Here is a 27,535-nt window from a genome sequence, read left to right on the forward strand (position 1 = left end):
GTGTGATCAGTCACATAGTCACATTTTAAATTCATTGTTATTTGTTTCTTAATGTTGATGTTATAAATAAAAAATAATTATCTGATATTGTCATTAATGAATTATCTACTAATCATGATTAGTTGAGTGACCAAAGGTGAATATTTTGAGCTGACACCAATGTCTCTTCTCAAGACTGTCAATATGCATATATGACCATGATGGTCAAATATGATTTCTACAATAGTAGTAGTTAAATAATTTTTTCCTGCTTTGGAGCCTTGTATAGTGGAGACACATCTAGGTAATTGTCTCTAAGTGAACTTAATCTGTTCACAACTGCCATTTAATTGGATTTAGATGTTAAAATAATATTGTTTCTCATAAATTAGTCATACACAGCTGCATCTCAACTCTTATACTTTAGTTAGTACAATTATAAGTAGAATATCATCTGCATACATGATGATGTAATATTCAAACTTTAGTTATTTACAATCATTTGTAAAAACTAAAATTATCTAGAACTGAAATGATTAGTTAATCGATTTATTGATCAACAGAAAACAAATAAGCATCTTTTTAAATCATTTCATATCATTTCTCATCAGGTATATTGATCATCAAATTATAAAGCAAAGCATGCACTGATTGCAGATTCCCACACATGAAGATTCTCTGTTTTTCTTTATCCTATATAGACCTGCATCTGTGTCAATTAATCCATTCTTCAGTCAACAGAAACTTAATTGGCAACAATTTTGATGATCGAATAATTGTTTTAGTCAAAAATTTGCTGGATTTAGCTTCTCAAATGTGATGATTTAATGCTTTTTCTTTGTCATGCATTATAGTAAACTGAATATCTGGCTTTTGGGCTGTTGTTCAGATGAAATAAGACATTTAAAGATATAATCTTTGACTCTAGTTGAAGCCCTAATCCTATATGATAATAAATGTAATAGCTTTCGATTCTGGACTATTAGTCGATCAAGACATGCAATTTCAATACATCACCTAGGGCTCTGGGAAATGGTGATTGTGTGTGTGTGTGTATGTGTTTTTTTTCCGATTTTCTGACATATAGACCAAATGGTTAATCAAAAAAAAGAATCATCTTTCATTATTGAATAAGTCAGATAGTGTTCAAGATGCCTGTGTAGAACGTAATTAGAAGCAGAGTGACATTCGGTTAAACAAAGTTGCATTAAAGTACCATGCCCCCTCCCCCTCCCACAAGCACCATCACAAATCAACTATTGCTCTGTCCAACCTGCACAAACATCAGGTATTAATCGCCCTTGGGTTAATACCTTGGGAGTACCACACAAAGTCAAGCATGATTTTTTTCTCCCTGTGAATTTTATTTTTTTTCACCGAGCCCATGCATTAAAACGGCAGTGCGGTTGGTCAGCGCAGATAGATAGAACAATGGAATGGTTAATACTGTAGATGGAGAGATGGGTAGAGAGATGGATAGGTGTTCTTAGGGTTATAATGCCTTTGTTCAATCTTGTTAATGTTTGGGTGGGGGTTGGGTGGACAGTACACAAAGCGCTCTCTTGCTATTTCTGAGAGTTTCAATTAAGTGGTGAGGCAAGGAGCCGAGAGAGCTGGCTGCTGGCTAATAAGCGTGGATCACTAAGGGACCTGTGTGACAGGTGACAGGGCCGGTTAGAGAAGACCGGATGTTGATGGTCAGGTCAGCTCTGTCTTACCGTGGCCTGCTGCTTCTCTGCTCTCTCATTTGCCTCATCCAGCTGCTTCTGCAAGGCTGCCTGGAGGGACTTCATCTCCTCTCTGTCAAGTGAGAGGGAAGTGAGAAACACTCTGTTAGCACATCTTCCTGCACTCTCTGCTATTGTATGGCTTTCTTCACTCTATTATCTTAATATTTGTTGAAAAAAACAACAACAAAAAAAAAAAAAACATTGACATATTCACATCTTTTATTTTGTATTAAATTTAGCTCATGCTGTTTTTGAGCAGTTAGAAAAATGTTGAAATGTTTTTAATGTGTAAAAACAAAGCTGTATGGATATGTTTGATTGTGCTTAAGAGTAATTTTTTTCTCTTGACCAAGGTCAAGTTTTGTGAGTCACACTTACATTTGTAACATTCAATTTTGGCATGTCATTTCCACCGTATAAATGAATGATGCAGTGATGCAAACATTTACCCTTTTTTTTAAACATTTACCATTCTTACGCCTCAAACATAATTTCACATGTTTTAATCCTTTATGTTTCCTAGTTTGAATATAAACATTCAGCTGCAGGCAATTTTTCCTTCAGTGTATAGCTAGTTATCCCTTAAATAAATGCAAAGAATCGTGTCAATGCACCTTTTAACAAAGACAAACCAAAATAAAATAAAAAAATCATATAAATGGAAAAACGCAGTTTGATTCTAGGTCAATAGGGAGATGTAGTATAAGGAAAACACAGTATGTAGTATTCATTATGTTGCATTATACAGTAGCCTATGAGCATTTGGAACACCCAACACTGATTTTATTCATTCTGTATGAAGTCTTGTGCTGCATTCATTATATGTTTAACATAAATGTTAATGAATTAGAATGCAATGGGTATTTCAGTACTGTTTGATGCTCCTGTGCACAGATAACCGCAATGCACACTGAATTATGAATCAAGTGGGCAAGTGATGTGGGTCAGTGGTTTTAAAAACGCTTGTAGACATTTCATTACGAGTGAGCTCAGTTAAATTAGAGGTAACAATTTATTTACTGTTTCCAAGCATGGCTGTAAGTTTGAGACTATATGACAAGGTCGTAGTCGGTCAGTGGTGTAGTCAGACGGCAGTATCTTTGAAGGTATTACAGCAATGCTCAATGTTTGTGTGGAGAGTATCTCACTGCTCAACAGCCATATACAGCACTCTCATATTTTATATGCCAGTGGTCTTGTCTCTTGGCATAAGTTCAGCCTTGCAAACATTTTTCTTCACAGCAACCAGCCAACCACCGCTCCTCTGGCATTTCATTTATATTCCCATCTCCTGCATCCACCACTTGGAAACATTTTGTACAAACAACATCAAAACTGCCCAAACTGACAGAAAAGGGCACAGTAAATGTGAAATTGTCATACCTTGAAGGCACAGAGTAGTAATCTTACGACGAGTGAGTACAAATAGGTTGACAGCAGGTTAAATCACAGCTGAATTAATTGTTGCTGTTTTGAAACCTTAAAACACAACATTTCTGATTTCTGTGCCTGATCTGTTGGTAAATATTGTTTGTCGTATTACAGTATGTAGCAAAATTATTTTCAAAAAAGCAATCAAATGGCTGTTAAGAGTTGTCAAAAATAAATGACTTGCAATGAATCACCTGTCTGCATCTACCATGATGGAGTCAGCTAGTAATCACACTTGGCAGAGATGAAACTCTAAGGGTGGATTAATGACACTTTGATAAAAATTGCGGCTAACAAAATGCTTGGTAGGCAACATTGAGCTAAGCTGCTGCTTTATGGTTTTTAGCTTGATGACATGTGAGAGCTGCCATGGACTGGTGATAGGCTATTGATTAGCTATCAAGATACTGCACACAGGAGGCTGGACTTCAATCAGGCTGACATTTCAGAGAGCATGGAGGCCACAAATGACTCCTAATCATTAACAGACTCATTACACACAACATTAATCAGACAATCCTAACTGGTAAAGCACTTTAGGTAAACACTTTTACAGCTCGCCTGCAAAAAGATATAGCACTAAATCACAGATGCTTGATGTGCTTTTTCACAAAAAGAGGACAGGCAGATTATTTTCAAATATACAAGAATGATTTATGATTGTATTATGTATTATCCGACTGCTTCTGTGTATACTGCCATGTATAAGCAAACTGAGCAATGCCTTAGAATAACCCGCATCAATAATGGTGAATAAATCATCAGACCTCATAAGCTTATTTTGCTATGGGTGATGGGATCCAATATGAACACACTATTTTCTGCAAAAGTTACAGTTTTGATTATTTCACATGAGAGATTTCTGATTTTCTTTTCTGTTCCCTTATCATTTGTTTGATGTAGATGAGGTTTAGAAAAAAAAGGTGATCTGAGGCAGTTCCATGCACCAATCAGGATCTACTGTGGCAACATTTGGATCAAAATATGATGACAGTTGTTGGGTTGTTTGTCTATGTCACCAGCACTATCAATCAGTTTGTATCAAACTACTCCCATGCAGAACTGGTGAGGCTGCGTGGGTGAGAAAAGATTTTTGAGTGTTACACTTGAAATAAATAATACCTAAAGATGTGTTTTTTTCCCACTTTGATTTTTGTGTATTTATGCATATTTGATGTTATAGAGAAATACTTAAGATTTGAAGTTTTCAGGGGCTTTAATATGTGATAATTATAATTAAATCATTGATAAATGAACACTTGATTGATGGTGAAGGGATTAGGACATTATTTATTTATTATTTAATTACAAATGTTTGATGTTCATAAAAAAATTGCATGCCTTAGATTTGATCATTTCACCACACATTACTGATGGTTATTGTCTTGACCTTAATCTTTATGACTTGCGTGAGTAGCAACAGCACTGTTTGTAGCTCATGTCTAAGTCACTCATGATACCTCACTTTACCTCTGTTTGTGGCTGAGATCCAGAATCCTCTGCACATCCTTCTTGGCCACTGAGTCATCATTTTTCAGTGACTAAAAGAGAACAGAACAGACTCTTGTTTTTCGAGGAAAGACAAAGATCAACTCCAAAATTAGACTTGTTTCAAAGAACTCACGAGACATTGGAAAACAAACAGACTGCATACATGTGTGTTTCAAAATATACCTTGGTTTTTAAGGTTGTAAGTTCACTTCAAGCAAAAAAGTCAAAAAGCTTCAATGTTAACTATACAAGTCATAGGGGAACTAAATGTTGAAAACTTCAGAATCATAAAATAATTGGGGTGAATACTGGTAATATAAAATGATGCAGCAGATGTAAAATGTTGTTGATGCCCCAGAAAAATGATGTAGCCTATAACAATCTGGTGATGAATGTCTTCTAAAAATCCTAACGAGGGTAGAGGAAAGCACACAGATTGGCTTCTACTGGAGCCTAAGCACCTGCCTGATGGGTAATTATGGATTAGTCACGTCTCTGATTGCCCTACGAGCCCTCCGAGATATTTTTTATTTGATATGAGTTGGACAGAAATTTCCAGACTTCTAAGAAAATGTGGAATCAAAGGGGGAGATAACTTCTCTTTAAATTGTGCTTGAAGGTGATATCTGTGGCAATTAACACTGAATTTCCATAAACCCTGTATCCTCCTGTCATAGAGGAGATGTTTTTCCTCCTCCCCAGTCCCTGATGTTGTTTCATGTACATTTATGTTGAAGAGTTAGAAAAAAAGGAAAGAAGCAAACAACAGCTCTTGACAATAGGGAATGCATATTTACTCAAGATAATGTCAAATTGAAACTGTGCAGTTAGAGCAGTAAAACTGCGCTGAATTATGTATTAGTAGCAAAATCACAACAGTTCCTACTTCCTTTCTCAAGGGATGTCCCCTGTAATTCAATGATTTGTATCATCTGTCATTGAACCATGAGTCAAATGACCAGTTTTCTACACTCCCTTGCAACATTGTCCACAAAAAGCATTATAAAAGCTTGAGCCACACATTTTTACAAGCCTAAGTTTATCATCTAAAAACAGACTCACTGTTGTTTATGGTTTGGATGCACTTCCAGTTATAAGTTTGGATGCCAGATATCTCAAGTACACAATCTATCCATTTTCCAAAAGCAGTCCATAGATTGTCGAATTGTTGATTGTATTTCTCTATCTACCAGAGAGATGTGGGCTTCTGTTAACTACGGTGTGTCATGAAATTCAACTTGTAGTTGAAGAATGCAAGACTCTATCACAATAAAAAGCCAAATCTTTTTTTATTATTGCTGTGTTGTGTTTTATTGTATCAATCCTAGTTGCATGAATTTAGTATAGTGACAAAGTGTACAGTTTTAAAAAAAATCTTTTCTTGCCGGTGTGTTCTAGTTAGATAAAAAAATATAAAAATGCCATAAAGCAACCCATTTAATTTCATACCTAACTTGGCCCAATGTTACAGATTGTAAAATGCAGTGTAGGGACTTCACAGTGAAGTTACAGAAATGTCTTAAAATTTATATGGTAATACTTTCCAGATATTAAAATCCTACTTGTAATGTAATTTGTCAAAACCGAATGAACAAAATAAATTCTGTTCATTCAAATTCTACTACTGTTTTCATTTTCAACAAAAAAAGTCATACAGGACAAGCTCATGGCACCTACTGGATTGGTCTACAATCCTTAAATGTGCAAATCCCCTCAAGTTAGGTGATCATGACATTGAATTTTGACAGCAAAACATCTACTTTTAACTTATTTGCAAATGTTTCATGAGGTTATTTTTCAAAGTATGATCCAAATTGTTCCCAAAGGCTGCAGTTAGGTGCAGGGCTAAATAACTCTTATTATAGTTCTAAATGCAGTTTCTCACCCAGGAGCAACTGCCAAGAATAAATTCCCCCATCACGCCATGATGTTTATTATCAGGGTTGCTGACCTGCACCTAGAGGGCAACTCGTTAAAACTATAAACACTTGCTCCATCAAATCTTTCCCAAAATACTAAGTGCTTGTCCCTGTTGACTTAATTCTCCTTTAAAAGTTGATGGTTTTTATGTAGATAATGTTTTCTTAGTAAAGAATAGATTTGTTCCACAGCACACCATTCCAAATCTACCCCAACCTCTGCCCTGCCCAGCATGCTGGCGAGGGCCCAGGGCAAAGATAGATGCCAACCTTGCTAGCCTGGAGTGAATAGACATCAAAGTCTGTCCTGGGGATGATGGTAGCCAGAGTACATGAGCTTTTTTCAGGCACGAGACATCTCTTACCAACACACACAGACGCAAGAAAAGTTTGCAAATCATTAGTTTGATTATTGATTTACTGACAATTTTAATGGCCAAAAAAAGTTCCCTGAAGCTTAAAAACATCAACACCCTGCAAAGAGAAAACTATTACTCATACTGCAGCATTGGGAGTGCTGTGCAGAAACCCGCGGCATCTGGAACCCAAGGTCTAAATGTCCAAGAGGAGAGGGAGGATTGTTTTGCAAGATCATTGTTTCATACATTGATGCGACTGAAAAATACTGAATGATTAAAATATCTGAATGTATAATTGAGTTTCTATTCATTTCTTGTCATTGCCAAGAGCCATAATGAAGTTGACCTAATCTGACTGGTGGAAAGTGATGTGCAGTATCTAACTCTGAGATAATTGTATTTTGTGAGAAGCTCACAGAATTATAATATCTACAGTATAATAAGGTACATTACTCGGTAAAATGTCCAAGACCAGTACTTGGCGGAACCAACAGATACCTCCCTTTGCAACAGGGATAATAATCCTCATTATCATCCACCTAAAGTTATGTAAAATAACACTCACTGTAGGAGTCGGTATATATATATATATATATATATATATATATATATATATATATATATATGTGTGTGTGTGTGTGTGTGTGTGTGTGTGTGTGTGTGTGTGTGTGTGTGTGTATTAATATATGTATATATTATATTTATATATATATATATATATGGTTGTTTTTTTTTGGCGTCTTTGTTTTTAAACCAACTTTAATTAGGGCAACAATCTTCAAAGCTTTCCAGAACACATATACATGTAAAGTATATGTTAATACAGTATACTAACATTTCTCACACTGAAACACTACATTTTTTGACAAAAAGTAAATCTTAAACCTGCATGGATCTCTCATTGAAACCACAGGTTTGTTTACTTTGTGGTTTGATAGGAGCCATCGCATTCTTTCAAAGTAAGTGTGTACCCTGATTTACGATGGATACAATGAAAGGAAAACTACAGTTTATAACAGATTGGGTGGTATTTTTGTAGCTCAGATCATTGGTTATAATATAATCGATGCTGCTGGAATCTGGGAGCACGGTAACACACTGACAATTTTGCCAGGTTAGCTTTTAGGCACTTTATATGTATAGATTCTTATCCATTATGCAATACTATCAGAGAGGTGCCTAATTGGTTCCAAATGTATTCTGCAGCATGATAATGTCCCCATAAGAGTCATAAAGAACTATCTTCAGTGACAAGAAGAGCATGGAGTCCTGCAACACATGGTATGGCCCCCACAAAGCCCTGATCTCAATGTCATGGAGTCAGTCTGGGATTACATGAAGAGACAGAAGTAGCTGAGGCAGCTTAAATCCATAGAAGAACTGTGGCAAGTTCTCCAAGATGCAGGAACAACCCACAGACAGGTGACAAATCAAAGGAATTAGTCATTTTGCTGGTATGGTTTGGGTCCACTTGTCCCCTTAGAGGGAATAGTCATTGCAAATCAATACAAAGTTGTTCTGAGTCATCACCTTTATCCTATGATGAAACATTTCTATCCTGATGGGAGTGGTCTCTTCCAGGATGACAATGACCCAATGACTCATAGGGCACGAGGGGTCACCGAATGGTTTGACGAGTGTGAAAATTATGTGAATCATAGGCTATGGCCTTCACAGTCACCAGATCTCAACCCAGTTGAGTTTGGACCGACGCGTCAGACAACGCTCTCAACCACCATCATCAAAACACCAAATGAGGGAATATCTTCTGGAAGAATAGTGTTCATCCCTCCAGAAGAGTTCCAGAGACTTGTAGAATCAATGCCAAGGCGAATTGAAGCTGTTCCTGTGGCAAATGGTGGCCCAACACCTTACTAAGACACTTTATGTTGGTTTTTCCTTTAATATGTCAACCGTCTGTACCTGCCAAGTACCTTGAAAAACTGTGCGCAAGTATACAGAGGACAATTGGTGCTGTTTTAAAGGCAAAGCATGGTCATATCAAATATTGATTTCATTTAGGTTTCTTCTGTTTACTGAACTTTGTATGAAGTTAATTAATAATAATAAAAAAACGGCATTAGCTTTGAAAGCATCCTCACTTAACATTTAGTTTCTAGTACTGTAAAACCAAAAAGTAATGTTGTAATAATCCCTTATTACACAAGAAAACAGTATGCATATACATGTGCAGTAGGTCAAAGTTTAACCAAGACATTGGTCATTAAACTCAACTAAACTAACAATAATAATAATAATAATAATAATAATAATAATAATAATAATAATAATAATAATAATAATAATAAACACTTGATTTATAGAGTGCTTTTCAAAATACTCATATGTGATGTTTCTGTGTTTCCAGAACTCTCAAGTTTGGTGGGAACTGATAGAACTGATGGTTGAACCTGTACAAATAAAACCCAAGTTGTGATAAACTGGCTTTGAAAAGTGGATGAAACAGTTGTCTCGATTGATCATCCTGTCTTTTTTTTTTTTATTATATTTTTTTTGATATTTTCTCTCTCTTGGGAAAAGTCTGTAACTTCTGTTTTCATTAGTGCTCAAAAAAGTTTGCTTACTTACTAATTGATATGCATTTCCATCTCTGCACTGCTCATTCAGCAACTGTATTTCCAGTAAAACATCACCGATGAAACAATGGGTTGACTCACCAAATAGAAAATATTTCCACATTAATATTTAATAACCATGAGTTGGTTTATAATAAGTGAGAAGAATAACTGGAATCACTCATTTCCAAGTCATGTAATGGCTGAAATTAGAGGCTGTAAAATTACACCCATCTCCAAACTCACAGCCAACAAAGCCTTCTAACATTGCCATGTTTTTCAAAGAGAAAATGTAAAATTCCAACCTGAATGTTGCCTTTTATGCTGTCCAGCTCCTTTGATGTCTTGGAGAGCTGGTGCAGGATGCTGCTTCGTTCACTGAAGACTTCCTTCAGCGTCTTTTCCAACCCATTGTAACTTTGTCTGTTAAGAGAATGAGAAAAAGATTTCACTATTAACTGTCTTCCACTGGCTGAGAGAATTTACTCTTTATTGTCACCCATGGGACAAGGAGGTGTTTTAAACTGGATTAAAAGCACCGTTGTTAAAGCTAAGGGGTAGAGCAATAGGGGAGAAAACTAATATCTACTCAGCAGTCCCTAGATGACTAAAAAAAAAAATCTAGTCCTTTCAATCAACCAATTTAGTGAAGGCTTGTTTTACAGAGATATGTCTTTTGACCAGAGGTATGCCCCTGCATTTCCATTTAAATATTCATGTAGTCCCTCCAATTATTAAGGGAAAAATTCTACAGGGTGTTTTGTCAAATCCTGTTTTTCTCTGTGTAAATCTGAACCTCTATTAAATGGCACTGCAGAGGCGTTTTTGTCATTTGTAACTGAGCTTCCAGAGAGGCAAACATTACTTCACAGCATGTTTTCATGAACTGTAGCCATAATCAAGATTTTCTTTTTTATTATGAATGTAATCCCCAGTGAGTGATGTTCTGAAGAACTGGGCGCAAAGAAGATTTGAGTAGAAAAAAAAGAGAGTTAAAGGGACCCGGTGTACCATAAGTAAGCAGACACAGAGGGAATGAAAGCTCAGGAGTGGAATACTGAGAGCTACAAGATGAACCAACACATTTGGTTGTTCATAGTTAGTGACTTGATTATCTTTTTACCCTTTTAATTGACATGATCAGAGATAAAAGTGTTAGGAGTTACCATGTGTTCACTTTCACTGCCTGATACCAATCTAAAAACTAAAAAATCTTTTTTTCATTGAATTTAACATCCTTGTTTACTGAGTCAAGGACATCAACAACTCTTCTGGGATGTATTTAAAATTAAGTGTATCTGCATGTGGTTACCCTGCTAATAAATGCTCCAAGAGACCCTAAATTTCCCCTACAGCTAACAAATTTGATTACTTTGATGAGCCCTTGAGTCTTCTTTCTACTAAAGGAAGGAATCCCTGTCTGTATGTCTGTATGTCCTTTGTGTATCTCTTGAACCGTTCATCCAATCAACTCCACACTTGGTGGGTGCATTGCTGGGGAACAAAGAGAGTGCAGTGTTGAATTTGGTGCAATTTGGACATGCGATGTGTTTAATATTAATAAACTTTGAATAAACCAGCAATCAGCATGTTGATCCGCTCTATGCAGGGGCAGAGCGGAGCTTCAGGGCTCTGTCAACTGACTCCAGCAGGGAGAGAGCAGAGACGAGGCCTGACACGAGTCAGCGAAAAGTGCTCTAAAAAAACAAAAATAGACAGCTTTTAATCAAGACTGGACACTCTTACTCTGTGTCTAGACAGAAAGCGTAGAATCCAAGGTCATCCGCGTTTTGGGAACGCTCAGAGCCCAATACACAATGACTGTAGTTATACACGTAAACGGAGCATACTACTTCCACGGGCAGTTCGAAAGCAGTTTGTCTCATATGTTCTGAGATCAAAGACAAAGAACAAATCTTTTGAGCAAACATAGCGCGAGCAGCACGTTTAGCAGATCAGCAGCAACAGCTGCAGCAATGATTGAAACGTTGTGCCTACACAGGAGGCGTTCAGGTACATGGTTGAGCATAGGTCTCCCGCAAACATACCCACTCAAATCCGAACTGGAGGCACAGAAAATAAGAGCAATCTAAGAGCCTGATATGATCCAAAATGACCCAAAATGATCCAACCACTTAATTTTAGCAAATTTATGCAAATTATTTTATTAATTATTAATTATTTTATTTTACTTGAAATAAAAAAATAACTTTTATGTAATTTTAGAATACTTATTTTTTATATCATCTGTGTAATATAATGTTAGTTTCTTTCATGTTGTTGGTGTATATACCCATTCACACCTCACATCAACTGTATTAATTTTTCTGTACGTTGAAGTAGCAGCTGGAGGCCAAGCAATCAGCCCATTCTGAACAGACACTTTTTGGGCACTGCATTAGTTTAGTTATAATAGTTGACAATAGCAGTCACAAAAGGCCCTCCGCAGATGTCAAAGAGCAGACACATAAAAAAGAAGAGGTCAAGTACAAGCGCTAAAATGTAATCTTAGTATTGGAAATGGAATCAACTTCTGTAAGGTAGAGAGTTTTTTTCCCTCCGTCAGGACGAGTTGTGTTTATCAGGAGACAAATTGAGGTCAGCCAGTAAAATGGCCCTGCTTCACTCTGTGATCCTCACTTGCCCCATTTTACTTCAGCCATTGCTTTGCAACTAGGCTAACGTAGAAAAAGTGTTTCACATCAAAGGGTTTCTGGGACTGACAAAATAAACACACAAAGAGTATCGCATAGATTATAATATTAGAATTAATTTGAGAATGACATGTTGAGGTTAATAATTTATACATGGACAAGCTGTAGTAGATTTAAATTCAAATTAGTATCAGATGGGTATGATGGTGGTTTCTAAAGTAAAACTAAGGTTATTTAGAAACATTTCACTTACAGGAATTCTCTAATTGTACCATGGTCAAGACAACCCAGTCTTCTAAAAAATTACATTTACATACTACTAAATGATTACATTATTAATTTTGAAGGAAACATGATTGCTGTTCAGTTTATGTTAACTTTTCCCAGTCCAGGAAGTTTTACATTCTCGTATCACATAGATGTTGTTGGGGGGTGGTCAGGGTTGATGGTGGGTGTACAAAGGACTGGGGTCGAGTCCTGTGTTCTGTGTGTTCAGGTTTAGGTTACTAAAATACTTTGGTACAGGACAGGGAAAGGTCATAATTCTGGTTAAATATTAAAAAAAAAAAAACATTTCCTGTCTTGTGCTTCAAGTTAGCATTGACTTTAATATTTAACCAAGCCTCTTTATCTAATTTTAATCAAGTTCTTTGAGTTGTGTAAACATAACCATAAAAACCTAAATCATGATTAGTTGCAATGAGTGGATATTGTAGCAAAACAAATGATATATGTTGTCAGAGAGTAGCTTTGCATGTATGTTCAGTATTTCAGTATACTTTATCAATATTTTGCAACTTTGCAGACCAATTCATTAAAAACATTTTGTCATTACAGTATTTTAATAACAATAAACATAATTCAGGAGGCTAAACATTTCTTTCAAAACATATTTTCTGTTGCAAATTAGCATATAAATACTGTTACGAGACAAGAATAATCAAGAGAATAATCACCAATCATAGTCTAAAATTTGGGAACATGGGACTAAACAAAGCATATGCATTTGACGTTGTCGAATAACCCCTTCCTGAATAGTTACTAGTAGTCACAAAAACTCTCACTTATCGCCCCCTTTTAAATGAATCACTGTTTATAATAAATTTTAGTCGACCATTCCTAGGTCCAAAGAAAAATAGAAAACTCGCTCGGCTCCATCATGGATGGAGCAGAGGCTGCCACATTATCCCAAGTCCATGGCTTTGTTTCAGCCTGGGCTGTCTTCCAAAAGCCCTGCACACTCCATGTCATAGATCCCAGTAGCAGATCATACACAATAACACATGAATCACTAATAGCAAAGCAACACCTGGGAAATAAATAAATAACACGGCATACTGAATCCCACACATGACTTGCCACCATATGGCATTGGCGGGAAATTTATTGCAGGTTCATGCAATGGGGGAAGATTGGGTGAGAGATTCCTCCCTGTCTGCCATATTATTCATTACCCAATGGAATAGGCCCTTGGGTATCTGTGAAATGAATAAGACCCATAATTTGAGGCCCACTGACACAGAAACATGAATATCACAAGGTTCTTAGATAAAGCTTGGATTTTGTTTCAGCTGATCCACTATAAATTGCTCATTACAACAAACAAATCGTAACAGCTGCATGATTGCACTGCAACCTCCTAAGAGTCCAGTGTTCTAGCTGCCTCCTCCCAAACAAAGATCCCCCTTTTTCAAGGCAGAGAAGTGAGATAATGAGGACCAGAATGCCTGGCAAAGAGGCTTATGATCAGAAATGGCACCACCAGGCACATGACCATAAAGCAGTAGTGATGAGATAATGAATTCTTTCATTTCAGACATCTGCAGTTTGAAATCAGTCCTCGGCTGTCTTCATGAAACTCATCAAACTCCCGAGACTGAAGGGGAGGCATCATTTATTGGATCCGATTATTGAGGACAAATATTTCTTTACCCTTGGTATCACAGTAGGTCTCTATATGAGGCTGACCCTGCAGTGTGAGATAGAACTGCTGAGGCTAAAGGAAACACTACTGTAGACTACAGTCAACATCCAAGCAATGGCTCAATAAAGCAAGCCAAGGCTATGGCATCCGGCCTCACAGAGAGAGCTGCAGGGAGCTCATGGTCCACTGTTGAAAAGGACTAGCCTGTAAATACTATTAAAATGTAGACACAGTAAGACAAAAGCTTAGCTTTAGTGGACAGCCTGAACACAACTGTAAGACTGCTGAAATGTTCTCTCATACTTTTTACTGAAGCATATTTCTGCCACATTGCTGACATTTTCCATTGCAGCCCTGCAGCCTCTATTGAGCACTTCAAGTCCAAGTTTATTGTCATCTGAAAAGGAACCACATGAATCTACATGACAGTCTTTTAGCAAGGCACTCTTAAAAACCAGAATTCTAAGATTGAAATATACAATACAGTATAAGATTAAAAATATAAAACATATAAAATGTGTTATTCAAATATAGTGTGGACTGTGCATAAATAAAAAAACCAACATGTTTCACATTTTGACAGAAGCAATCTAACACAAGATTCACTCCTATGACAGCTAATTACATACTGTAGGCAGACCAAAGATAACATGGTTTTACATGAGCAAAGCCTAGTAAAGTATGCCATCTAACAGTTTAAATTCTGCCCACACATTTTTTGTCAAACAGCCACCATTTTTCATCGCATTAACTAAACATATTTCTCAGAATAAAATTGTACTATGTAAAAAGGTGTCCAGTATAGCAAGCAACATTAGTGGCTTCAAGTTGAAGGTGCAATGAGGAAAGCAGAGAGCAGCCCACAATAAACTGACAGCAGAGTGATTTTCATAAAAATATGAAAATGGTAAAAGGGTGGGAGTTAATGTTAAACCTATTCAGACTCAAGAGTCACATCTGCCTGATGGTAATATTGTTCTGCTTACAGCTATCTCAACACTAGAAGATGTACCCTGATCTAAACTGGTAGACTTGCCATACTGAAATCTTTTTCACCTTTAAATGTATGTACCTAGTTTTCTCCATCTTACTTGAGCTTTCTTATGCTTTTTAAGTGCTGTTCAGTAGTGTATGGAGTTGAGAAATCATTCATCTGCCTGTGTTGTTTGCTCTGTTGACAATTCAAAATAAAAATGATAAAACCAAGTCGATAACAGTTGGAAAAAGATCCACATACAGTATGTAGAGACCAGTAAAACCTACCGCAAGGGCATGGAGGATATCATCCACCATCATTTGCTTAGTGATTAGCTGCAGCAAAATAATCACAGAGGAGCACTGTGTGTTCCCAGGTTGAGTAACTTGATGTTTCCCCCTCCCCTACATAAACTTCCAGTGCTATTTTTGGAAAATTTGCAGGAGACGGTCTGAAAAAAAACAAAAAACAAGGTGGTACAGACAAGGACAAATTAAAGGATTCCCCTGGGCACAGTGTCTTTGGAGGCTCCTCCACTACCACACCGGTTATTTTAATACCCACCCAGAGTTGAACCTGAGCACTATCAATCATTCATTTCACATGTCAACTAAACACATAATGTAATGACCTTAATAAATATGCAGGCATGAATGTGTCAGCTTTTTCATAAGTGTGCGTCTCCTTTGAGATCAGTTTACCTTCCAACCGGAGATATTTTTCAGCGTTACCCATTACTGAAACATCTATCATCCATAATGGCACACAATTTAACAAAATATAAAACTATATTGGCTAGCTTTCCTAGAGAGTCCTAAAATGAGACATGCTGTCACTTCCTTGTCTTCCTTTAACCTTCCTTTATTTATTTTGGAAGGCAAATACTGAAAAACACGAAGGCCAACCACCTTAGTGCCCCATTCGATGACTTGGGAGGCAACGTAAACAAAAAGTAGTAGTCAGATTTCACTTCATTTTCTTGTTCTTTACTCGAAATGTCAACCTGTCAAATACATCCATAAATGTTCGAGCTAAAATCCGATCCGAAATATGAGAGTGGACAATGCAAACAACACATGGAAAAACCTTAGCAACAAAGGCTACAGAGCGGACAGCCGTTTATGGGCATGCACGACAAGGAACAAAGCAAAGTGAAGTGTTCGGAGCAGGTTGAAGCCCCAGCTTTTTACAAGACATCAGTCACAGAAACCAACAACTACTCAGCATAAAAGGAGTTTATTTGCCTTCACGCAGATTATGGCCAGACAACAGTTTATGTGGTACTTCCAATTTCAGGCTGGATTAATTATGCCATTAGGAGGGGCAAATAAATAGTTTTAATAAGGGGGACTGCCCAAGGCCTGTCAGGGAATTAATATATTCCTCTAGCAGAGCATGACCACCATCCAACATCTGCAACAAAAGTCAGTCATGTTTATCAGCTGTTGTATAAACATCATGGACAGCGGGGAATATTAATTGCATGCATGTCAGGGGATGTCTGACAATAAATCTTCTGTAATTGTTTAGTGAGGGGACATGGTGAAACAATGGGTGTTGAGGAAGCCAATTTCGCTTTGTCAATAAAGGTCAAAGAAGGCGTGGACCTTGAATGTCACAGCATAGTCATAAACTCTTATTTACTTTTGAATTACAAATACATAAAACATATCACAAAATATAAATATAAATATGTTTACATAAAGTGAAGTTTGGTATCATGTTTTAAATGTATTATTTTGTACTGTGGTTGATATAACTCTTGAGAGTGACTTTAAAAAACTAATGAGTGGGAACATTTTGGTTGTTTCAAGTTTTTATGTTACATATATTACCAGTTTTATAGGCAAATATTCAATAATTATCCTTCTCTCATCTTGTATTGTATCCCACTGAGTATAGACTACATCAAAGAAATGAAATGTTATTTTATTGTAGTGCCCATAATTTCTAAAATTATGCCCCGTTTGCTGTTTTGAGCTGAGCTGAGTTGTTCTGAGGGAATCCTGGTATTTAAGGATACTGTTGGACACTAAAACAAAATAATGGTGTGTATCTACAAAAAAATGTATTATTTTCTTTTTATGTGTTTCTGACTGCATTCTTTATTATTATTATTACTATTATTATTATTATTATTATTATGGGCAATTATGTGTTGTTGAGAAACACAATCACACTATGCTGCACTGTAGTGTCATACACAATGTTTCATTGGCATTGAAACCACCAAGTCCTCCAAATTAAATGCCCAAATATGTTGTTTGACCATGTGCACTCCAGAAGGACACATAGGAGCGTTCTCTAATCTGGCGCCCCTATCTGCAGTAATCAGCTGGACAACATCATTTGTGCCTTCCAAAACTGTTACAAATCGATGTTAAAAAATAATGATGTTTTATGATGTGACAACGCTGTGGTTAAGTTCTGGTTAGGTTTAGGGAAAGATTATGGTGTGGGTTAAAACGATCATTTTGTTAAGGTTAGAGAAACATGTGGTGTGTTTCCTAATTTCCTTAAAATTAGGTGACCTTTGTCGTCTTGACTACAATAATAACCACACGGTTAAGGTTGGGGGTTAATCGTAGTTGCAGTTTTACAAAAAACCTTTCTGACTCATGGTTGGAAACAGAACACAAACAGCTGTCTCTCTGTGATAAAGTCCACTTTTGGGTTGAAGCCTCCCAACACCCGTCATCCTCCCAATGAGGAAAATTGTCAACTTTTATATTTGTCATCTGAACTGCACCACTGCTCCAGGTCATAATTACTACCTCTGGTAAATGGCACCTGTCACTCAAAATAACTATACGTCATTTTTTGGCGACTGACATTATGACCTATTATGTCGTTTTTCTTGGGAGGACAGTGTTGTCATCGAGAATTTCTAATAAACTACTACAAAAAATGTGCTGCAAATAATGCACCACATGACTCTAAGAAGTGTTAAACAAAAATGGTTGTTGGCAGAATCGTATATATTCTGACAAAGCCCAGAAGTAAAATTATAGTGTTTAAAATTCTTCATGAATGTTAAATTAAAATATAAATAAGATCATATAACTCAAAATAATGATTTGAAAACAAGTACTGTCCAACAGTGTGAGTGGGGATGCATCTATCATAAAATAATTAAGTGCAGTACAATTTGCATTTACACATTTTATCATTTAGACAGATCAAATTAAAGTGGTGTAAACCAATTTTACACATGAGCAACAAATGCAGATATTCTGCATCTCTCACACTTTCCTGAATTAAAGGATTGAAATTGAGAGCATTCAGCTGTGTTTGTGTATGCGGATGTAAGGATCACTGAGGAGAATTTTGACCTCTGGTTAATCATGCAAACTATCAAGCAAATATTTAAACAGGGTTTTTTATTATTCGTTTCAGGCTGTGTTTGAGCAGTTGATATAACATTACAGTGGTGGTAAATTGTAAATGATATAAAATCCATCAATTTTCACATCCTTGAAAAGTGAGTCCGTCTAATTTGTTCATCACTTAAGTTATGTAATTTTCCACTAAGGGAGGTTTAAGGCATTGAAATAGAAATACTTAGCATATTAGATGAATAATTCAATGATTACTTGCAGGCATTTTCATGCATAAGTAGATGCCAATTACTTTCCCTCGACATTTAACACTCTATCATCCCCTACATGTACTAGGAAACAATACTGTTTCTAGACAGATAGGCACTTTATAGCAAAAGGAAATGTAATTGTCACAACAAAAACACACAAGAAAAGTGAATGCAACTAAAGGTATTAATAATACATTATAATTTTTCCTTGTCCATCCACAAACGGATACAATATGATGCTGACATGATGCATACTCTTGATTGGAAATCCACTGAATTTCATTCCTTTCCCATTTTCAATTTCAGTTCAACATTGAATAAATAATTTCTCTATTTGTCTCTTGCTCAGTTTTACCTTCAGTCATATGTGGAGAGAAAAGTGAATCCTGAGTGTATTTCTCTATTTTCTGCGTGAGTTGAGCTCATCAGAGAATCCACTCTGCTCTCTCCATTGTCATGTACAATCCAAATCATTTTCACAGTGACATGAAACCCCCTCAGTCAAACTAGGAGCACGCCTGCAAAAACTGCATTTGATTTCAAATTAACCAGGTCAAAACCAAACCCCCTTTTTCTGGCTATTTACGTATTCACACAGTGTTTGTTTTCTATACATTCCCCTTCTACTTTACATAATACATACGTTTGGTAACACAGAGATAATGACGTTCAGTTTTCATGTCTTTCCTCAGCTTAATGCATGATGTTGACTCATTCTCTCTTCCTGTGGTGGAAGCTCTCATCTAGGGATATATCACACAATACATATATCACACAAATTACTGTTTTAAAAGCATCCCAGGAACCTCTTACAGTTGCCAGCTTCAATTAAATCTGGGATTTGAGTGTATCTAATGCAATTCCGCCCATCCTGGCTTTTCAAAGATGTGCGACGCTGTGATTCCAGCTTCAGTAATTGTTGTGCTATAATCATGCTGGATTGAGCTTGGACTTTTTTGTTTACTCTGAAAGGCATACTTTGCCAGACATCAGTGCTTACTGCTATTGCGAATGATAAAGCGATCCCTTTTATGTGGGAGAGCCTCACCTTTTCCCTCAGCGACATTTTATGACAACATCTAATCCAGCTTTGTTTCCAGTGTTTGGAAAATGCTACAAGAAACAACAATAGAGGCAACATCCTCAGGACATTAACACTGCAGTTTTTAACTTTGGCTCTTAATTCTGCTCTTCCTAATTTGTATGAGCAACACATAGTACATAGCATGAGCAACGCTGAAATTTAACACAAACATAATCCAAACCTGATCCATCCTTGTTATATGTAAATGATACATTATGTTTTCTCAAGAGTCTAAATTCTCTACAATGACATGTTATATTTATTTGTTCAGTGACTTATTTATGAAGAGGGTGAGCTATGGAATAATGTGATGCGTGCTGAGTGTGGGAAAAGAGCTATACTGTATTATGGAGCTTCGATTTAATGCACTGCAGTGGTAAAACAGGATAAATGCAGGGAAAAGATAAGTGAAGCACTCTTAGTCTTTCTAAATAATTTCTTTTTCACTAAAGCAGAACATCACTTACGGACACATTTAACTTCTTATACTCAAAACATTTAGCTGATATGAAATATTTTAAAATCAGGTGGTTCTGCAGGGTTTCCCAAGGGGGAGAATGGTTCGCAGAGGTGGTAATGGATATATAGTGGATTTCAGCCGCAGGGTGACACAGAGCGCTTCTTTGAAATACCTCTTGCGTGTGAACACACTCATTACCACAAACAACACCGAGCGACTGATACAAGTCCAGCTAGTGAATGTGAACTTTAAACCAACTTCTACACAGTGAACACTCTATAGAATAAAACTGCATCCAGCAGGCAATTATCAGACTAACTACAACCCCGTGTCTGACCTCAGAAGAGAGTTTTACTTTACACACATTCACACTTGTGACTAACTGAACCATTTGATTCCATTTTCCCAACTTGTTAAAATGTGTCTTTGCTTTTTATGGATCCAGTTATTACAATAGATCACGGTTTAACAGTTCCCAGCATAACAGTGGCTGCAACTAACAATCATTTTCATAATCAAGTGATCTGACAATTATTTTCTCAGTTAGATTAATCGTTTGGTCTATAAAGTGTCACAATTTCCTCAAGCTCAAGGAAACATCTTCAAATCATTTGTTTTGTCAGATCATTAGTTCAAAACCCAAAGATATCCAGTTTGCTATCATATAAGGTTAAAGAAATGCAGCAACTCCTCACAATGGAGAAGTTGGAACTAGATTTTTTTTTCCTTGAAAAAGTCTTAAAGGGTTAATTGATTCTTCATTATTTTTATTTTCAGTGATCATCGTTTCAGCTCTTGTAATTATTTCTTTTGATGTTAGCTAAGGCAGTTTTCTTTTAAGGTGAGGTGTTGCACCTCTAGTACAATACACCACAGAAACCCCTGATTTGTCTTGCAGCACATTAAAATAGCTATGGAGTGGCTTTTGTCACAGGTATAATACTTTAAGGGCTTGATATAACAAAAAGAAATTGTCAATCTGAAGAAAAGCACTTATCTACCGGGAGCTCTGGGGCTCTGTGTCTGTTTCCGTAAGTTGGGAACTGGTAACAAGCAGGCAGATGCATCTGATTCACATCAAGGGCAATCAGTGAAGCCTCTCCCCAACTTCCAAGTATCACTCAGGGAAAACACAAGAGGACAAGTTAAGCCAGGCAGAGGGGAGGAAGGAGGGGGATGATGTGAGGTGGAGAATTTGGAATTGGATGACGGATGTGACTTGATTACTGGTTAACTACCCTGCTGGTGCACCACTCCGATCTGGATGAGAAACCTGCTGGTGGCTGGATTATCAATTTGGAGTAGGCAATACTCTATTTGAATCTATTGTTTCATTCCAGGCAGGCTGACAGTTACAGGGCCCCCCGTCTTTGACTGAGCTTGGGAGTTGGCTCTCTGGCTCATGCTTGCCACAGTGATTTGCCACCTCACCAGCTCTTTAATAAAATCTCCTATCAAGCTTTTCATCAAATTTATCAGCAGTCTGTTTCTATATTGAAGAACCTGCACCTGCCACAAAGTTCCGGTTCACACATATACACACCTGCTGGTCACAGTTAGGACCTACATGATGAAATGTTAATCAAAGTCAAACATGCAGGGTGGAGTAAATCTTTTCTCATACAAGAAATAAGAAGATGGTTGAAAAGAATGGAATGACTTATAAGACTCATTGATCAGCTTGAAATTCACAAATGAAATGTCAGAGAGGTATGGACTCCATTTTGGCTTGGTATATTTTATTAACCATGACACACAATCTGTCATGTCAAAGCATTGTCCAAACAAAATCCTGTCTCAAAGAACTTTTATCTAAAACAGCAATATATACAATTGTATAAGTGTTTGAAAAGAAGCAGAACAACACCACGTCCATAGATGTGCCCCATGGTGTGATTATTGACAACTCGCTTTGACGGTTTAACTTTGCAGGACTTTGCAGTCCAGAATCTTATTTCACACAATTCACCCTGTTCTTTGTTACATTGATGAAAATAGACCAAAGGTATATTAAATCTAAATGTCTAATACATCCACTGAATATATCAAAGATCCAGTAACGGCCGAACTAGTAATTACACTGCATCTAGATGATCCATGTTAAGAAAAAGTAAAGATGTTGGTTTCTTTTAGATATTTTAGATATTTTAGCCAAAACAGGTGTCGCCCACAACACCAACATCATCCAACGTCAATGAGGCTCATGGATAATGGAAAACTGACAAAAAAATGTTATTTCTCAGAATCGAAGGATAAATAATTTAAACTGATTGTATTGTTTAGTTATCAATGACACTTTCATGTTTTTGTGTTGAGAAATGTTAGAGATATTAAAAGAAAACCTTAACAGTGAGGACAGTGACAGTGACAGTGAGGAAAATACTTTCGGGCGGGTCCTCCGGTCAGCCAATCACAAAGCTTCAAATTCTGGATTTCAAATTTGATTCATCCCTGGGGTGCTCTAAAATCTATGTTTTTACCTAAAGAACATCATCAAACAGTTACAGAAAACAACACAAATAATATAGCAGCTCAGATATCTACACAGCGCAAAGACGATTCACATGCAACTACATGGTTTCAGTGATAGCAGCGTCCATAGCAACAGCCATAGCAACGACAGAAAGCCTGAAAGAACCTTCCTAATAACTGACAAACGAAACATCATATACATTCATTGAACAAAGATTATGAAAATAAAATGCACATTTCTCACTAGAAATGTCATCAAACAGCACTTTAATGCCGGACCTATCTTAAAATATTGCATTTTCCACTGAGAATAAAAGGAATGTCAGCCATTTTTTTTGTTTTTGTGGAAAGAAACTTGACCGTCACGTGACGTGGACTGCTGTGATACTGGGTTGCAATGGAAATTTATGGGCACTAAACGGCATTAAATGACACATGGAAAACACAAAATGCATAGTGATAATACGCAAAATGACGTAAGAAATTGGCTTGTTATTCATATGTCATTTGGTGATACCAGGCTGTATTATTTAATCTTGGCTTGATCAAGGAGGCTATGAAGTTTAACGGAGAACCAGTGTCACACACTTGGGGTATGGAGTTTAATTTATCATGCAGGGAGGGTCTAGTGAGAAAACCCTATAAAACTGCATTATAAAGTGTAGGATCCAGTGTTAAAAGTCAGGAAATCTCAGCCTGTGCTGCATCGATTTTAATCATTCTGATTTTAATCTGTTGTGAGTCCCCTAACTCCATGGAAGTGCTAAATCACTGGAGTCTGTGATCCTGCGGCAGAATATCTGTGTGTAGCTATTCTGTCCAACAACTTAAAAATACTGAGATGTTATTTTTAGACATATCTCGTTGGGACTAAGCCTCGGCTCTAAGCACATGCATACCATCCAATACGGTTTTTGGGGGGGTATCTTTTGCTTACTGTTATTAAAAAATACTTATGTTAGATTAAGATGTTATAGTATAACCTCATGCATTTCCCAAAAGCCTACCTACCACCGCAAGTTGTGCATTTTCATTTCACCTCTCTTACAAATCTTATTAAATGTGCAGTTTATAAGCTCGGGAAAGCACCACTGTCTCTGGTGGATATTTGTTTGGATATGTTGCCTCTGATGTTGTTGCTGGTTTTTCAAAAAATCTTCCTCAGGCAAATAACCAACCTACACACAAGTGGCAGGACTGTGATTATCTACACACTTACACACCGCAAGCAGCTTTTTGTCTGACCTCAACAGCAGATTTGACATTACTTCAGCAGGTAATTGAGTGTTCTGAGTTTACAGGTGTTTCACAGTCACTGATAAACATCATGTTTATAAGAAACTGCCAGTTTCAAGATAATATAGTATCTACAACTGAATGGAAACGTGTGGTAAGCAGTGTATATAATTTAGATATTTATTATACATTTAAAAAGATTATACTATGTTAGGATTCGCATAGATTACCATTTACATTTGAATGCATGTGTCTCATAGGTAATGCTTCAAGATAACAAGTGTAATGAAGTAATTAAGACAAGACAATGACTGAAACTGCTGCGGGATCAGTGTATTAAACATCACAGTACAAAATATTAACATGGATATGGAGGCTGATCAGATATTTGCCTGCTGGAAATAACTTATTATGCTTATCACTGAATCATTTTCATATTGAAATTGTGATTTGAAAGAATGAAGTTTATAAAATCTAAAAGCCGCAATTTTAATTATAACTTGAAAAATAAGCTTTTTCTTAAAAAGCCACAGCAGGGGAATGTTTAAGTCAGCAATTGTTGATTTAAATAACTTTATATTAATTAAATTTAATAAATTGATTCTGTCAGTGAGTGTTGATACTATATGCTCTCTGCATACCAGTGTCCGTACTATTTGTGTTTGGTCAAAGATAGTTTTGTTGAAGGAGAAACACCACTCTGTATCATTTTTGATGTTTGAAAAAAAATGGAAAGGGCTGTGTGTTTTTGCTGTTGAGAGAAAAACAAGTGTGGCGGGCGTTTTCTACCTAGACCATTGAGGTGATTGCCTCATCAGTTTCAGACAGACAGATAGCAGGTTGCACGGTTGTTGTTGAGTGTAAATTACAAAAAGCTGGTGAACAGACTTGTTGAAATCCCCCAGTTAGACTTTTAAGCGCATCATCATTATTCTAAGCTAATCACTTTAAAAGCTCTAAATTGAGAACTTCAAGATTCAGAGCTGTAGCTAACATTAGCTCAAGAAGCTGGAGCAGCACAGCTGCAGCACAGCTATCAATAGTATCAAGGTGTCGTCAGTCTGACATCAAAACATTATCAGACATGATTAACAAGCAGTTCATGATTACCATAATTAGCCAGCTTTTTTCTGTCATAAAAAAATATAACACCACTTCCAGATGCCATGATTAAATTTGATTATTGAGTAATGTCAAGTACACCATTAATGTAATATCTTATATCTGATTCTATTTGTGTACAAACACAAATTACCAGAAGAGTGAGTACAATATTATTCTAACCTGTTTCCCACAGATAATGCAATAATAGTAAAAATCATCATGAAAAGATCCAAAAATGGTTTGTCCAATTTGTGTGACTTTCATACAGTCTAATTAGTGGTGAGAGAACATCATGTTTACAACAAAATCCGTGGTTCCTTCAAAAATGTGCTTGACTTCCATTGTGTTTCTCTTAAATTACGTTCTTGGGAGTCTGCACAGTTTGAAGACTGCATACAGAAAGACGTCAGAACCACACGGTGTGATTAAAGTGCTGACCAGGACGAGGTCCTGTCTGGTGAGTGAGATGACAGATGGCAGAATGCTGATGGAGGCATTAAGGTCAGAGGGACAACCTTGATTTGAACAACAGCCGCATATCGCATCCACATTCGACAAAAGCAATTTTCCTGGGGCTAGAACCATTCGTCCAAAACCAGTCATGTAGGTGAAAACGGGTTAGAGGGATGCAAAAATGCAAACATTACCAAATCTGCCTTTTAATCATTAATGTTTAGTGAAATTCCATCAGAAGCGACAACTCAAGAGTAGAATAGGACGCATTAAATGTGTTGATTTACTATGTAGAAGAGGCAAAGATTGTCTGCTTAATCTGCACTCATGGATTTCATATCAAATTTATAATTACACTTATTATCATATTAAGTATAAAATTCAACTCTAATCTGCAGTCCATTTACATTGCTTTTCATGAACTATGCCATACTATGCTACATTGAAAGGGAAATTATCTATCAGACCCACAAATACTGTACCACCAATTTGAGAAAGGACCGAAATGAACTGAGGTTAATAGAGGTCTTCATCCTCAGTGGATAGGAATGAATGTGGGCAGCTGTAGCCTTGCTCAAGAGTGACAAGACAGCCATTGAAAATATGATTTTATTTTAGCCTTACTTAGATAATTATCCAGTTACCAGATTCGATATGTTCCTTCATAAGACAGTGCCGTCAGTGCCCTGTCTAATAGCTTCTAGTATCAAGAGCTGGATGCTAATTGCTGAATACTAGAACAGGGCTATTTACAGTAACATGAGCTTAGAAGGAAATGGCTTTTCTAAATCGATTATTTTATGAGCAGACAGAGCAGGCGTAAGAAGAACATACTGTATCACCACATGGGTGATCATCCTCTAACAGTCTGCTTTAAAACAAAATCATTTGAGGACAAGCTTCAAACAGCATATCATAGAGATACTTAATATTATTTTTATATGACATCTAGAAAAGTGTAATGTAGAGAATTAAATGGACCCAAATATTCTGTCTAAATAAATACTAGCGATTTCAGTTGCATAACATTCATTCCAAGAGGGATAAAAATCTAGTGTTATGGTTTTTATTTATGTGAATCCCTTTCAGTTCTTCTCTCCATACCGTAGGCTTTTTCTCTGGAGAAGATTTCACAGATATTTAATGAAATACTCTTGAAAGGCACCTGTGTGCTTGCCTTTTTTTCCAGGCAGAAACAGTAATGAAGTATACTTTGAAATACAAATCCAATAGTTGCTTTCAGACATATTCAGGCTTTTTTTTTTACCCCTGCCATTGTATTGGCATAACTTTGCTCCTATTTATTCTGCTATTCAGTGAAACTGTCGAAGTGTTTGTTGCTAGCTTTGCCATCTGTTAACATGCTTAATGTGTTGGATTCTCTTTCAGATTGACCCTGTCTTAAAACACTTTCCTGCAATGAAAAAGCAACTCTTTGTGTCGTACTCTGCTGGCTCAGTTTCTTTTTCACTTGAATAAAGTTGCTGTGGAAGTTTTCTCAAATTACTTGTCTAAAGAATAAACTACTACTTGATTATTTTTGTTGGGGGAAGCCTCTTTGCCTTAAGGCATGGGACAGTTTGAAATGGGTTCATCATTCATTTCTCAAATCTCCTGCAACAGGCCTACTTGTCCATGAATATTAATAGCATCAAAAATAGTAATATCTCGCAGCTAAATGCTGATGAAAATGCATTTTCAGTGTCCATTTGCATACCAGTGAGGTAAAATATGGGCATCATGTGCTGTCTTTAATTGGGCATGAAACAGGATTATACAGACTTATTTCTAAATGGAAAGATTACGGTCACACATATTTGCTGCTGGATTAGATTTAACAGTATAAATCCACACATGGCATATGATTACTTGAGGTGTTCAAGTGCTCACTTGCTGACAGATATTATACTGGAAAGCTGAATCTGGACCATTAGCTTGAATAAAAGTAGCATTACCAAACCAACAATGTGTTTGAATACTTTCTGACTTTCTGCTCTCTGTGGCACTCAGTCGAAAGCCCATTGGTTCCCTTTTTTAAAGGGTTAAGTAATTCCCTAAACCAGCAGGGCACTTTAGTTTTTTAGCAAATATCATTCAA

The 27,535-nt window shown here is 36.7% G+C and overlaps 1 protein-coding gene across 1 annotated transcript in view; it reads right to left on the minus strand.

Moving 5' to 3' along the window:
* luzp2 (leucine zipper protein 2) overlaps nt 1-27,535 on the minus strand; it is a 165,999-nt gene that overhangs the window by 76,249 nt on the left and 62,215 nt on the right. The window contains exons 2-4 of the mRNA XM_044355408.1: nt 9,791-9,908; nt 4,611-4,681; nt 1,698-1,779 (exon numbers count right to left, since the gene is read on the minus strand). Of these exons, the coding sequence (XP_044211343.1) occupies nt 1,698-1,779; nt 4,611-4,681; nt 9,791-9,908 (271 nt within the window). The remainder of the gene's footprint in view (nt 1-1,697; nt 1,780-4,610; nt 4,682-9,790; nt 9,909-27,535) is intronic.

Source organism: Thunnus albacares, chromosome 1, assembly GCF_914725855.1.
Source record: "Thunnus albacares chromosome 1, fThuAlb1.1, whole genome shotgun sequence".
Taxonomy (NCBI): domain Eukaryota; kingdom Metazoa; phylum Chordata; class Actinopteri; order Scombriformes; family Scombridae; genus Thunnus; species Thunnus albacares.